Source organism: Prunus dulcis, chromosome 1, assembly GCF_902201215.1.
Source record: "Prunus dulcis chromosome 1, ALMONDv2, whole genome shotgun sequence".
Lineage (NCBI taxonomy): Eukaryota > Viridiplantae > Streptophyta > Magnoliopsida > Rosales > Rosaceae > Prunus > Prunus dulcis.
Window position 1 is genome coordinate 40,532,454 of NC_047650.1, and position 14,718 is coordinate 40,547,171.

General features: G+C 38.6%; 4 protein-coding genes across 6 annotated transcripts; 3 read left to right on the forward strand and 1 right to left on the reverse strand.

The window, feature by feature from the left end:
* The first annotated feature begins 1,058 nt into the window (after positions 1 to 1,058).
* LOC117615036 (phosphoenolpyruvate carboxykinase (ATP)-like) lies at positions 1,059 to 6,689 on the forward strand. Of its 3 annotated transcripts, none has more exons than XM_034344011.1 (13): positions 1,059 to 1,301; positions 1,516 to 1,810; positions 1,906 to 2,087; positions 2,884 to 3,037; positions 3,187 to 3,271; positions 4,116 to 4,216; positions 4,283 to 4,581; positions 4,709 to 4,882; positions 5,002 to 5,067; positions 5,341 to 5,519; positions 5,607 to 5,776; positions 5,961 to 6,129; positions 6,240 to 6,689. In XM_034344011.1, exons 2-13 carry the CDS (start codon positions 1,530 to 1,532, stop codon positions 6,381 to 6,383), a joined length of 2,004 nt encoding a protein of 667 aa, XP_034199902.1. In that variant the 5' UTR covers positions 1,059 to 1,301; positions 1,516 to 1,529; the 3' UTR covers positions 6,384 to 6,689. The 3 variants fall into 3 exon arrangements, with proteins under 3 accessions (XP_034199902.1, XP_034199904.1, XP_034199903.1); XM_034344013.1 differs by having other exon boundaries at positions 1,207 to 1,421; positions 6,240 to 6,556; XM_034344012.1 differs by having other exon boundaries at positions 1,211 to 1,304; positions 6,240 to 6,547.
* A 616-nt stretch (positions 6,690 to 7,305) lies between these two features.
* On the forward strand, positions 7,306 to 7,749 carry LOC117620007 (putative disease resistance protein RGA3). Its single transcript, XM_034350095.1, has one exon. The coding sequence runs from the start codon at positions 7,306 to 7,308 to the stop codon at positions 7,747 to 7,749; it is 444 nt and encodes a 147-aa protein (XP_034205986.1).
* LOC117615035 (disease resistance protein RGA2-like) lies at positions 7,723 to 11,784 on the forward strand. The gene is made up of 3 exons (XM_034344010.1): positions 7,723 to 10,900; positions 11,014 to 11,309; positions 11,550 to 11,784. Exon 1 carries the CDS (start codon positions 7,751 to 7,753, stop codon positions 10,898 to 10,900), a length of 3,150 nt encoding a protein of 1,049 aa, XP_034199901.1. The 5' UTR covers positions 7,723 to 7,750; the 3' UTR covers positions 11,014 to 11,309; positions 11,550 to 11,784.
* A 674-nt stretch (positions 11,785 to 12,458) lies between these two features.
* On the reverse strand, positions 12,459 to 14,261 carry LOC117616320 (ubiquitin-fold modifier-conjugating enzyme 1). Its single transcript, XM_034345592.1, has 3 exons — positions 13,825 to 14,261; positions 13,649 to 13,710; positions 12,459 to 13,032 (listed from the first exon to the last, which is right to left on the reverse strand). The coding sequence occupies exons 1-3, from the start codon at positions 14,155 to 14,157 to the stop codon at positions 12,903 to 12,905; spliced, it is 525 nt and encodes a 174-aa protein (XP_034201483.1). The 5' UTR covers positions 14,158 to 14,261; the 3' UTR covers positions 12,459 to 12,902.
* Between the last annotated feature and the right edge of the window lie 457 nt (positions 14,262 to 14,718).

The window sequence follows — 14,718 nt, forward strand, 5'->3', positions numbered from 1 at the left end:
CACTCTCGCTATTTAAAATTGATCCTCCTTGATAAATTTTCTTGACTCTGCCACTAGTAACTCTTGCAATTTTCATCTAAGTTTAAGGTCTGAGGTTGCTTTCTTCGCCATTACTATTCCTCATGACGTCAATGCGCTCATGACAAGGACAAGAACCATCTGAAAATTAAGACACAAAAAGAAAAGAAAAAGAGATGAGGATGAGCCCAAAACTAGAGCAGCCCTGTGATTATTTGGAAAAACAAGAAAATAAAAAGGAAACTACAGAGAGTGATCTTGTGATACATCACGGATAATTCTCTGTCACTTGAAACTTGTGATTAGATCATTAGATGTTAGCTTGTGACAGTACAAACAATAAACTCTTATGACTGTTCCCTCTTTATTTTCATGGAGATAATTGTTTTCTTCTTTTTAATTTGAAAAATTATATATTATTTTTCAAAACACAAAAATATTTGAACGTATACAAAAGGGTTTCTTTTTCTTATCCAGCATGGATACTGTTTGAAAACCGCCGTGTCATTTGTGATGCCCTTGGCTTCAATTTTATCCAAACATGCTTTGTAAAGTTGTGATGGATAGTGTAAGAACATTGAATGTAATTTTGTGGGCGACAAAAGTAGTATCTTCTTTTACTCATAACACTGTTTCTAGATACATTCTTAGTTTTCATTACGAATTTGGTATCGGAGAGGGCTAGACTGGTACCACACCGATGCTGACCGGCCGAGTAGAAGCAACCTTGACCATATGTTGACCATCTGAAGCAACCCCACCCCAACACAAGTAAAGGAGCCTTTAGTTTAGGGCAACAACTTTGGTCACATTCTACGGTGCTCATTGGCTTATAAATTAAGTATTGAGCAAAGCCCAATTTGGCTGCACAAGATAGAGATGCATCATGATCATGCATGAACAGATAACAGGTGTAACAGCGGTTACGTTCTTATCCTTGCCCAACAACTGCAACAATAGAAAACGCGTGCCACTTTTGTCACAACTTGACCTGCTCGCCCATATCGCAAGCGTCTCACATTTAATTTCCGTTTTGGAAATTTCTTCCTCTCCCGATTATGATTCTTGCTGACATGTCTCTTTCTTTTAGTTTTATGGGAGTCTCAACCATGGTTAAGCAAAACTAACCCAAGTTAATCCATAAATCTTGAATCCCGGGACTACTCAAATCCTTTTTATATAGATCATTTTCAAGTCTTTCATATTCTCAAGCTCTCTTTCATCCTCACGTTGACACTTACAAGCTTTTTCTTGTTGGCTTCTCTCACAATTTCTAGTCCAAGGTTGTCTTTCTTTGTTACCATATCCTTCACATACAAAAAGATAAAATCTGGTTACGGGTATCAATCTACAGAGACATTCGCAAATTTGATCAATAAAATTAGGGTTACGATTGATATCCGGTACCAGCCAATCATTGTTTTCGGCATAACAACTTGTTTATGATTTGCATTGGTTCATGTGCTAATATGCATGTTTAATATGTGTTATTTGCAGGGACTTGATCAAACATGGCTCAGAACAAGGGAGCAGAAAATGGAGGGTTTAGCTTCACGAGGACAGGAAGCATGGGACGCCAGGGGTTACCGAAGATCCAAACCCACCCTGAGGCCACGTCGGAGGTTTGCCACGACGACAGCGGGACGCCGGTGAAGGCGAAGACCATCGACGAGCTTCATTCGCTTCAGAAGAAGAAGTCATCGCAGCCCACCACTCCCATCAACGGGACGCAGGGAGCTTTTGCCGCCATTTCTGAAGAGGATCGCCAGAAACAGCAGCTGCAGTCGATCAGGTACGTACGCGCCGGTGCAGAGTAAGTTAGTATGCTGAGATCGAAACGGTGCGTTTTAATGTTTAACGTGGGTGTGGTTGTTTGTGATGCTATAGTGCGTCTTTGGCGTCGCTGACGAGGGAGACGGGGCCCAAGGTGGTGAAGGGGGACCCAGCGAGGAAATCGGAGGGCCAGAAGGCGACGCATGTGGAGCATCATCTGTACGACGCTTCCCTCTTTGGCGTTAGTGATAGCGCCCTCAAGTTTACCCACATCCTCTACAATCTCTCTCCTGCTGGTAATTTTTTAATTACATGCCATTTTTTTTTATCACAGTAATTTACTATTTTCTTCTAATATTTATAAAGTATTCTAGACTGGTAAGAATAAAAGGAAAAAAAACTGATCCATCAATTTGAAACTTAGAACAATTTGATAAAAGGAGGAGAAAAAAGTGACCCAATTTTTTTTTAAAAAGGAAAACAATTGACTCAACATCTATGCAAAATTGATGACAAACAATATGTTAAACAAATTTAGCAGAATAAATAAGACAATCAAAATATAATAAAACCTATAAAGCATACCAAATTAGGGGTATTTTAAGAATTTGAAAAATAAAATAACATTTACGCATAAGCATGTTTACTTACGGAGTCATGAATCGGGTAACTTAAGAATTTGGGAATAAGGAACTAAAATCGGATCAACTACTCTCCCTAGTTGATTTGATTTCTAGTTTGAAGGGTATTTAATTACGAATTTTACCATGGAACTACTCATAATTTTTTAATTTCGCACATGTAAATAAACGCATGAAAAATCATTATAATGCTCATTACTGATAAGTAAACATACCATAAGCTTACTTAGGTATTTTCTTAGTTGAATCATAGTCATCGAAATTTGCCAAGAAAAAAATAATACTATGGACTATAAGTAAGAATAAAGTAGTTTGAAACGACTATAGGTCATAATAATTGATGACAGAAATATAGAGTACTGGATGAAAGATAATTTGACAAAACCTCTGTTTTTATTTGAATTAATGGAATATATCCAAAATTTGATTAATAAATAGAGTTATTTTACAGAATTGTACGAGCAGGCTATCAAGTACGAGAAAGGTTCATTTATAACAGCAACTGGTGCCTTGGCCACATTGTCTGGAGCAAAGACTGGTCGTTCACCGAGAGACAAACGAGTGGTGAAAGATGAAGAAACCGAAAATGAGCTTTGGTGGGGAAAGTAAGTGCTTTTCTACTGCTACCTTTTTTTTGTGGCCATTATATCCGTGATTTTTGGTCCTTTTTCTAGTAGTGATTTGATTTGATGCCCAGTGGAAAATACGTTCCCTGAAGTTGATTAAGCTATACATTTTCGTTAATCTTAATTAGGGGCTCACCCAACATTGAAATGGACGAGCACACTTTCTTAGTGAACAGAGAAAGAGCTGTAGATTACTTGAATTCCTTGGACAAGGTACGTACCACGTGTCGATACATCTTTTATTTAAGTTTTCACATGTGATTTAAGTCAGTAAGTTAAGATAGTGTGCCCATTCAATGTACCTAAGTTCGATAATCTTTTCCATAAATTAAATAAACAACTGGTATACGAATTTTAATTAGTTTGCTTTAAAATGGGCCTAAAATCATGAAGCAAACGTGTTAATCAGCTGGCAATGACTGTTTGCAAAGTTTAGCTTGGTGGATGCTTATCCTGTTAACCATTCCTGAATCTAAGGGATATGCAACGGTGTACATGATGATTGATGATGCTAGAAGAAGAATATGATATCCTCCCACCAACTTTGTTTGCTTTTTCCATGAACTTGACGTGGGCTACATGATATTATAAAGAAAAAGTTGACCAAAGTATTTTTAAGCCTTAGTGGCGGGTCTGACTATTTTAGAGAACTTCGTGGACATTTTCTTGTCCTTTGTGATAGCGTTCCACTCCTGTCATAATAAACTATACGTCCAAGTGTTTTGCTGGTAAAGTATTTAAATTAATTATTCAGTAAGAGACAACAAGCTATAATCATGTAAGGCGTTGACTTGTAGATTAGTGATATCAGATTCTTTTAGTAGTGTGTGTATGAGAAACTTCTCTTTCCCCTTATAGTTTAAACTATCGCTTCTATTACCTATATAAGATCAATCCTGCCTTTTCTTGCAAGCCAGGAAGCAAAATAAATATTGGATCAAGAATTTTAATAATCTTTTAATAAAAAATAAAAAAAGAATTTTGATAGTTATCTCTGTTTCTTCCAATTTAATCTGTAATGACTGGTGACCGCTGTTCTGATAATTCTGCAACTCAGGTATATGTGAATGATCAGTTTCTAAACTGGGATCCTGAACACCGAATCAAAGTTCGGATTGTATCTGCAAGAGCTTACCACTCCCTCTTTATGCATAACATGTAAGTAATGAGGTTGATTTTCTTGCCTGTATGAGCTTAAACATATTACCTGCTGGAACGTGACAGGTGCATCCGCCCTACTCCTGAAGAGCTGTTGGAATTTGGTACTCCGGACTTCACAATCTACAATGCCGGGCAGTTCCCGTGTAACCGTTACACCCACTACATGACTTCCTCCACTAGCGTAGACCTCAATCTTTCTAGGAGGGAAATGGTCATCCTTGGCACCCAGTATGCTGGGGAAATGAAGAAAGGCCTGTTCAGTGTCATGCACTATCTCATGCCTAAGCGTCAAATCTTGTCCCTACACTCCGGCTGCAACATGGGGAAAGATGGGGATGTTGCCCTTTTCTTTGGCTTATCAGGTAGAGTTTTATTGCATTTTCATGGCTGTATGCACCGTGATCAATCACCAGCCAACCAATTTTGCTTTATTCTTTGTTCCAGTTTCTTTTGTATCTTTGCAACTGATGATTCATATGTTTGCCATAGGCACTGGGAAGACGACTCTGTCTACAGATCATAATAGGTATTTAATTGGAGATGATGAGCACTGCTGGAGCAACAATGGTGTGTCAAACATTGAAGGTGGTTGCTATGCCAAGTGCATTGATTTGTCAAAGGACAAGGAGCCAGATATTTGGAATGCTATCAAATTTGGGACTGGTAACACCATGACATAACTCAACTTTCTACTTTGAAAATGAGTGTTAGTTTTTCTGGTTTGTGTCATGATTGAATTGCTATTCGTATTCTTATCAACTACGATTGCATATGTTTGGCAGTTGTGGAGAATGTTGTGTTCGATGAGCATACTCGAGAGGTGGATTACTCCGAAAAATCTGTTACTGGTAAGGTTCCTGCATATTTTTTAATAAACTGATTACTTTCTCTGTTTGAGCAAACTATCATTTAGTAAACTTTAAAAATGTTGTGGTGTTTGTTCGTGGATACTTATTGTAGCAATCCGTAGCACAAGCAACAATAAGTAGATCAGATTTTTCAGAAAGAATGACATGAAACATAATTCATACACACAACATTTTTTTCTGCACGACTAACATAAAAAACCATGTTTTGTTTCTTGCTGATTTTTGTTTTGACCTTCACAAAAATTGTTGCAGAGAACACTCGGGCAGCATATCCTATAGAATACATACCAAATGCGAAAATACCATGTGTTGGCCCCCATCCGAAAAATGTCATCCTTCTGGCATGTGATGCATTTGGTGTGCTCCCACCTGTGAGCAAGTTGAGCTTGGCACAAACTATGTACCATTTCATCAGCGGCTACACTGCTTTGGTACTTATCCTATCTTCTTTCCATTTGAAACATTTACTAGTTGCGTGCATTGCATATTATTGATGGAACTCCCAAATGTAAAAACAGGTGGCTGGAACAGAGGATGGTATTAAGGAGCCGCAAGCTACATTCTCAGCATGCTTCGGTGCAGCGTTTATAATGATGCATCCCACAAGGTATGCAGCAATGTTGTCTGAAAAGATGCAGAAGCACGGTGCCACTGGATGGCTTGTTAATACAGGCTGGTCTGCAGGAAGGTATGAAATTAATAGAAACAGAAATATACTGATGCATTTGATGATGCTCTTCAATTTTCTTTTTATCAATGGGGGAGGTGGGGATTCAAACTTGGGACATCTTCCGATGTTGGAATGAGAAATACCACTAGACTAAGAGCTAGTCGGATGGACTTTGATTATCTAACATTTAGTTTTTCTGCAGGTATGGAACAGGTAACCGTATCAAATTAGCCTATACCAGGAAGATTATTGATGCTATTCACTCGGGGAGGCTTTTAAATGCAAGCTACACCAAGACTGAAGTATTTGGTCTTGAGATCCCTACTGAGATTGAGGGTGTACCTTCAGAAATTCTGGATCCAACAAACACTGTCAGTTCACTCATTTTTATTTGGTTCCTTCTTATTTGATTGCTACTACACATTTTTGGCTGGCATTTAATTTGTATGAACTAGGTTTGAGTGAATTTTTCCAATGGCAGTGGTCAGACAAAAAAGCCTACAAAGACACACTGCTTCAGCTAGGTGGTCTGTTCAAGAAGAACTTCGAGGTATTCTTGAATCACAAGATTGGAAAGGACAACAAGCTCACAGAGGAAATTCTTGCAATGGGTCCAAATTTTTAATGAAATGAAATATTGGTGAAGGTGAAACAAAATGAAATGAAAGACGAACCTACATATGTGATGTGTAATGATTAAATCTTTCCCAAAGTTATGTATAAATTGCTACAATAATCAGCCAATAACTTCATCACTTTGTGTAAAGAAAGATAAGTGTCATTAAGTTTTCTCTGTTCTCTTGGGGTCGTGTGTTGGGTACCAAACTGAATGCTACTGAGCACCCTAAACCTCCTTCCCACTTCAACCAGTTTTATTCCAACAAAATTGTTTTTACTTTGAGACTCTAAATTTCATGTTGGTATTTGGATATAAGTTGCTGAATAACTAAGAACTTATGTTTATTTTGGGAATTTTGGTATCGAGGGCTAGACTTTTTTTGTTTTAGTACAAGCGATTGGAGAAAAAGGTTTACACAAATATTCGAGTGCCTGGGGTTTCAAACACCCCCACTGGCATCAAGGACTATAATCTTATGAGTGGCTTTTTTATTTTTATTTTTTGGGCAACTATGAGTGGCTTGAAAATAGAGGAAAATTGATGTGGACATTTAAACAACTCATTTCGAAGAAACCCAAGGGGGTTGGAATTGGAAAGCTCCCAGTCCTTGCAGGGCAATTGTCCCGTGGTCCGCAACAACGCGGGGAGAAGAACAACTGTTGACTTGATTGGATGCCCTAAGAAAATAGCCTATTTAATATTGAACTGAAAAGCAGGCGAGTGAGAAAGAAATATCCATAAAAAAACAAAAACAAAAGAATATATGAAAGAACTAGCATTATTGAAACCCTACCCAAAAACAAAAGAAGATATGAAGCTACTGAGATAGTGATCATTTTGTTGTGGTATCATCTCTGTTGGTTAAACTGTAACTTACTGTTCATACAAACCTGTTGATCTCAAGAGCTGTGTCCATTCACGACTTGCCATGGAAGCTGTGATTGTAGCTCCGCTTCTAGAGCTGCTGTTTGGAAGGCTAACTTCCTCTGTTGCTGGTGAAGTGCGAACTCGCCGAGATTTCAAGAAGGAGATGGAGACGCTGCGGAACATGTTACCAGTGATTCAAGGCGTGATAGAAGATGCAGAGGAGCAGCAGATGAAAGATAAGAAGGTGAGAGGTTGGCTGGTGAAGCTCAAAGAAGTGGCCTACGATGCAGACGACCTGTTGGATGAGATTTCCACCCTCCCTCTGCGTAGACAGTTAATGGAAGTGACCGACGGCGATACCTTCGACCCGATTTACAAACTATTTAGAAAGTTAGGTCGAAATCCAAACAACAAGGAGTTGTTTGGTCACAGACTGAGACAGATTCGACGACGGACAAGTAAGGAAGACTACCTTAAAGCTTGCAACAATTCCAGTTCACTTTAAAATGTCGCGTAAGTTGAAGGAGATTCGGGAAAATCTGGAACATCTCACCAAGCAAATGTCTTGCTTCCAATTCAAACAATGTTCGCCATATAAGCGGTCAGATACCATGGAGAGACGCGAAACCGGACCCTTTGTTGATGAATCTAAGGTTTTTGGCAGAGATGAGGATGTGGAGAAGATTGTTGAGATGTTGCTGTCAGGAAGTGGTCCTCAAGTTCCAGTTATTCCGATTGTTGGAATTGGAGGCATGGGGAAGACAACACTTGCTCAGTTAGTATACAATGATCCGAGGGTCAGGAGGCATTTTGAACTTGAGATGTGGGTATCCGTCAATGATAATTTCAACCCGAAAAGGATCATCAATCAAATGTTGGGTTATATCACAAAGAGTAGCCATGACAGCTTGCAGATTGGTGTGCTGCAGTCTCAGTTGAGGCAATCATTGAGGGGAAAAAGATACGTACTTGTGCTAGATGATGTGTGGAACCACGATCAAGATGAATGGGATAAACTAATTAATCCATTGAAGGGCACTTCGGATGGAAGTAAAATTATACTTACTGCACGGAGCGAGGCAGTCGCAGCAATAACTAGTGCATCTCCCCCTTACCGTTTGGAAGCGCTAAGCAAAGATGATTGTTGGAATTTGTTCAAGCAACTAGCCTTTTCAGAGGGAAAAGAAGATGAATTTCAAAGCTTACTGCCCATTGGTGAACAAATAGTTGACAAGTGCAAAGGTGTACCTTTGGTGGCTAAAACTCTTGGAAGCCTACTGCGCTTAAAAAGACAAGAAACCGAGTGGTCAAATGTGCAAAAGAGTGAGCTGTGGAGTGACAATGGAGGTGAGAACAGAATTTTAACAATCTTACGACTGAGTTACAATCACTTGCCATCGCATCTAAAACCTTGTTTTGCATATTGCTCAGTGTTCCCTAAAAATTATGAGATAAATAAGGAAAAGTTGATCCATCAATGGGTTGCACAAGGCTTAATTGATGATCAAGAGTCTTTCCTGCATATGGAGGACATTGGGAACGAGTATTTTAACAACTTATTGATGATGTCTTTCTTTCAAGGCATAAGAAAATCTGATGATGACGAAGTTATGACAAAGTTTACAATGCATGACCTTATTCATGATCTTGCAAAGTCTGTCGCTGGAAAAGAATTTATGACTCTTGGGCATGACAACGTGCGTTCTAATCTCATAGAAATTCCGTACCTGACAGATGGTTTCTCAAAGATACGCCATGCTTCAGTTGTTTCCAATCCTAGCTCTTGTTTGATCCCCAAAGCCTTGTGTAAAGCAAAGAAACTGCGTACCCTCAATTTGCTGTCACCAAGAGAGGATTCTGAGCAAGTCCTTCCTGCCGTAGTCTCAACTTTTAAGCATCTCAGAGTGCTCAATCTGAGTGGATATGACACTAAAAGACTGCACAGATCGATTGGGGGGTTGATATATTTGAGATATCTTGATCTTTCTTATACTCTCATTGAGACCATGCCAGCAACAATCTGTGATCTCTGCAATTTGCAGACACTGAATCTTTCAAATTGCAGTGAGCTCAGGGAGTTACCAAGGGGTACAGCAAGGTTGATAAGACTGAGACATCTGCATATAGATAATTGTGCAAAACTTTATTACATGCCCCCATCAATCGGAAACTTATGCCAACTTCGGACTTTGCCAGTATTTATTGTAGGTTGCAAAATTGAAGATGACATTACCGAGCTTCTGAGACTGAGCAATCTTCAAGGCAAGTTAAAAATCAGACACCTGGAGAGAGTTAGTTCTGTATATGGTGAGCATATTATGAGTTGGATGTCATTAAGAAACTTCTACTCATTGGAACTGTTATGGGGGAATGTTGATGAGGGTAAGTCAGCTAGTAACACATCCAGCAGACAAAGTCCCAGGGGCAATCCACTTGCTGATCTGGAAGTATTCAATTATTTAAAACCAAACCACTATATAAGAAAGTTGTCCATAAAAGGTTATTCAGGAGAAACCTTTCCCGATTGGATGAATATGTCTGGCCTTGAAAATCTCACTCAGGTGAACTTAATTAACTGCGAAAACTGTGAGAGTCTTCCTACGCTTGGGAAACTTCCAGTTCTCAAGATCCTTAACATCCAAGGAATGCATTCCATCATAAACATCGGTGTTGAGTTCTCAGGTGAAGGTGACAGATCATTCTCGTCCCTGAAAGAACTTACCCTCAGAGACTTTCCTGAATTGAAAACTTGGAGCATTGTGGATTCCGCAGAAGCATTTATTTGCCTGGACAAACTAATCATCACAGAATGTCCATTGTTGAGGAGCATGCCATGGTTTCCACGTCTCCAATACTTGGAGCTGCAAAAGTGCAACCAATTGATAGTGAGGTCAGCGTCTGCTCTAAACACACTATCCACCCTCGTTATTGACTTCTTTCAGGACTTATTCTTTCTACCAAAAAAATTGTTGCAAAACAATTCGCGTTTGAAATCACTGAAAATTGGATGCTGTGAAAAACTAGAAACTTTGCCACATGGATTAAAAAGCCTCACTTCACTGGAGAACTTGGAAATTGTTGAGTGTCCTAGTTTAATCTGTTTGCCAGAGGAAGGCATGGAAGGCTTGTGCTCACTTCGATCATTCTCAATTGAGAATTGTGCCGGCTTAACATCTTTGCCAATGGGGATGAAACACCTCACAGCTCTTGATAACCTCACAATTATGTCTTGTTCAAACCTAGTTCATCTGCCAGATAATTTCCACTGCCTTGTGGAACTTAGAAGCGTGACAATTATAAACTGTGAAAAGCTCACATCTCTGCCGGAGGGAATGCAACACCTGAAGAAATTGCAAATTCTGGAACTTCGTATGTGCCCAAAACTCACGGAGCTTCCCAACTGGGTGGAGCATCTTGTTTCACTTCGATCTTTGGCAATCTCTCAGTGTCCAAATATAAGATCGTTGCCAGAAGGTTTAGGACGTCTAAGTGCACTGCAACACCTGTCCATCAGAGACTGTCCTGATCTTGAGCACCATTATGAGAGAGGAAAAGGCGAGGGCTGGGAGAAGATATCTCATGTCCCTTATACCTATGTTGAATCATCGGCATTGCAGCAGAGGCAACACATTGCGTCCACGTCACAAAATCCTTAGGTAAGTAATTTCGTAATGCTAATGTGGTTGAATATCATGACTAAAAATTATGCTTCAGATGCTGTTATTCAGAATCTAACAGTGCTTCTTTCTTTTCTTTTCTTTTCTTGTAGTTTTGAAGAACTGAGGGCTGGTTGTACATAGTATAAGAAGCCATTTGGGATCATGATCCGACGGAATTGTAATCGAGTCAAAATGGGTCACAGTTAATGTCCATCTTGTAAATTTGCACCTGAGGGTTTTAAGAATCTTGAAGGCCATGCAGTTTAAATTTTTCTGTTCAAATAGTAATGTTTTCATTGTTGGGTTGCTATGACTTCTGCAACTCCGCTTGTGACTTGAACCATTGGCCCTGTGTTCTCATGTTTGTTGTTTCCTCTCAAGTCCAGTGCATCTTCTACAATATCAGGTACCATTAACCAAAATCTGGCTGGCCGTTTGATTAACAAGTTCAATACGTTTTGTTTTTCTGATTCTTTTATTTTATATGCCCTTTTACGGTGGATTATGTTTTTCCTCCTGAATTTCAAGGAAATGGCCATCCATTAATTTCAATTTGCATTTGTTTTCTTAGGAATTATATTTGTTACCATCCATTTTAATCAAGGCTAGCAATCCCCTGATTTCATTTACTTACTGTTCATTGCAGTTTTCCAGCAGGCAATGATTTGGGTAAACAAACTAAAGCATGGTAAAGATGACAGAACAATTGGGTTTGTGGAGAGTTTGTATTTGTATCTCTTGTAAATTAGGACTGGCCTCTTATTTATCTGTGCTTTTTAATTTGTGTCTATTGTGTGTGCTTGCACATTTAATACTTGTAAGAATCAACGTATTCTTATTCTGCTGGCTGCTGCTGAATAATTTTTCCCCAAGATTTTTAATCTCTTGTTACAATAGCTGCCAAGTTTTTTGGACTTCGTGAAGAGAAAATAGTACGAATACAAAAGGTTTCGACCCAAAAAAAAAGAGTACAAAAGGAATTTAGTTGGTGTTTAGACTAAATTATACACATTCCTTGTTTTGAAATAGGAAACATCATGCAATATGGTAGAATTGGGATGTAATTAGGTATGAAATAATTCTTGAAAAGCAAAGGCTTCATTTGAATAATGGGTCTTGCTTCACTATTATTTTCAATATTTCTTTGTGCTTTCTCATCCTTCAGTTACCATTTTTTTTAGTGTTATTCTCCAGAAACTTATTGCTTCCGTGTTTTAACTACTGAATCTACCATATCACTGAAGCAATAATTTTTCCTACTTAAACAAATGAAGACTGTGGATCAGTGTTGGAATACCCTCAAAATTAGGAATTGGATCAACTAGGATGAGGTAGTTGATCCAATTCCAATTTCCAACTTTCCCTATTTCTAAGTTTCTAGATTCCTACTTACATCTCATACGCCTAAAAGACTTGCATGAATTAACAACTTCAATGCCTGGATAGTTTATGCTAACATACTATCGATCCTCCAAATTGAAAATGGTGCGCATTGTTGTGAGTGAACTAAATAAGTCTTTGTCACAGAAATATTTACAATACAAAAAACTCAAGCTGAAAAAGAGCATTTATACCCAATAAACCAGATCTGGTCACATACACTTCTCAGCTCAATTCTTTTGAGCCCACATACAAAATTTGGAGTATACGAGACATCGAATTCGTCTAACTCGAGCATCATGAGTTACCACTTCAACCATAGAACACAAACAATTTTGCAAGAAAACAAGAAGCACAAGAACATATCAACTGAAAATAGGCTGAAAAAAAAAATTTGAAAAAAGAAAAAAGAAAGGGGTGTGAATTCATATCTTACAATGTACATGTATGCATTTCAAAGCTAAAAATGAAAATGGCTTCAAGAGTATGTATTTGATCTCAAAAATGTATTTCTCTGCAGATAAAATATATGCCTCGGTTCCGGTAAATTGCTACTTATGGCTCAACACTTATTTTCCGTCATCGAGGTTTACTCTTACAGCGCCAATATTACATTAAACTAAGATTCAGCTGATGATGCAGCATCATCTTTGTGCTTAACCATACCAGAATCCACAAGAATGGGAATCTCTGCTGCAAGCCATGGTGCAAGACCCAAACATAGTGCATGTGCTATACCAAACCTTGGACTGCATACCATAAGAACGATCATAAGAACTACTAGCTGATAACCCCAAAAAAAGTTATTATGAAAGATGTAAAAATGTCATAGTGTTTACTTGCTTTTAATACTTTCCAGAAGTGATTAGAGTAAGTAACTTGTATGAGATTAAAGGAAGACTGAAATTTCTAGGTAAGCAATTACCATGAAATGTAAAAGTTATATAGATCAATGTTTTTCATTTTACTTCAAATTGAACAACAACAAGAAACTGTGTTGTCCTACTTGTGCTTGTGCACCAATGTAACTTAACAATTACTTTTCTTCCACAGAACAAAATACAAATACTATTCTTCCACGAAGCGAAGCAAGGCAAATAGAGATATAGTTGTTACGAAATCGAAACAGGTAAATTACTTTCACAAAAAGAGACTACTGTATTGAATTATTCAAATTATGCATTTTGTTTGTTCAGTTACGTCATACTGCTCAAACCAATTAAGCGCCGAGTTCACAAAGCCAGAAAATTATCAGACTTCCGCACACGCCGGATTTTGAAATCTCTTCTAATCCCAAATACTACAAAAAGTATACAATTATTTAACATACAAAATTTAAAAACAACTAAATAATAGCAAAATTACCAGTTCTTGGCCCAAAGCGGCTTGAAATGCACTGTCAAGCAGATCTTCCCCCCTCTATACATCTGAACCAATCCAAATCACCCATCAATTGACGAAAAAATCATAATTCAGAAACAGAAACAAAACAAAACAAAAGGAGGAAGGGGCAAAATCGGAAAATCAGAAAAAGGTCCGACCTTTTGGGTCTTGCCGTCGAGCTCAGGGAGCTCGAGCTCAGGTGCGGTAGCTGGGTAGGTGACAGGGATATCGAACTGGAGATCGAACTCGTACTTGAGGAGGTTGTGGACGTACCAGCACTTGCCGGTCCAACGTGTCCCCTCGGGATTGGCCGCGGAGATTCGGAACCAATCGTTATCGTTAGACTTGTTCATCTGGGTGTAGGCGATCAAAGCCTTGTACTCCTCCTTCAGCCTCTGCGTCCATGCCGCCCCATCTCTCGGCCCGGCCTTCGTCGTCAACAGTGGGATCTGGGTTAGCGTCGACTTCGTGTTCGGGTCCCAACCCTCCATTTTTATTCTTCTTTTTTTTCTCACAATCAAAACCCTAACCCCAAATTCAATCTCCTTCTCTTTGTGCCCCTTAAAAAGCTGGCTTCTGTTTTTCAGGAAAAGGGTTCAGTGATTCAGTGATTTGTCAATGAACTGAAAATGAGGGTATAATAGACATTTTACTCTAAAATTAATTCTATTTTTTTTCTTTGTTGTGAATTAAAATTCTTCCAAAAGAAAAATGTAATAGAAAGTCCTAAAAAAGGTAGGGGGTGGACATGGTCCGTTTCAGTCTGATTTATCTTTTAAAATCGAAACTTACATGTTGTATGGTTTGGTTTGGTTTTCATGTCTAAGGTAACTAAATTAATCTGAAGTGGTACAATTTTAGTCAATTGGCTCAATTTTCTATTTGGGTAGATGAGATGCAATGAAGAGATGACGACTACAAGCCATCGATTTATCAAATTGAGCAAGATGTGAAGAAGAGAGAGAGATGAAAAAAATAAAGAGATGTGAAGAAGAGAGAGAGAAGAAAACGAGCGAGAGGAAGAATAGAGAGAGAACGGGGCATAACAAGAA

Coding starts and splice junctions, on each gene's coding strand:
- LOC117616320 (XM_034345592.1), bottom strand. CDS start 14,157: ATGGAGGGTTGGGACCCGAACACGAAGTCGACGCTAACCCAGATCCCA. Junction 13,711..13,824: donor TCGACGGCAAGACCCAAAAG/GTCGGACCTTTT, acceptor GGATTGGTTCAG/ATGTATAGAGGGGGGAAGAT. Junction 13,033..13,648: donor CCGCTTTGGGCCAAGAACTG/GTAATTTTGCTA, acceptor TATGGTATGCAG/TCCAAGGTTTGGTATAGCAC.
- LOC117615036 (XM_034344011.1), top strand. CDS start 1,530: ATGGCTCAGAACAAGGGAGCAGAAAATGGAGGGTTTAGCTTCACGAGG. Junction 3,272..4,115: donor ACTTGAATTCCTTGGACAAG/GTACGTACCACG, acceptor TCTGCAACTCAG/GTATATGTGAATGATCAGTT. Junction 4,582..4,708: donor CCTTTTCTTTGGCTTATCAG/GTAGAGTTTTAT, acceptor TGTTTGCCATAG/GCACTGGGAAGACGACTCTG.
- LOC117615035 (XM_034344010.1), top strand. CDS start 7,751: ATGTCGCGTAAGTTGAAGGAGATTCGGGAAAATCTGGAACATCTCACC.
- LOC117620007 (XM_034350095.1), top strand. CDS start 7,306: ATGGAAGCTGTGATTGTAGCTCCGCTTCTAGAGCTGCTGTTTGGAAGG.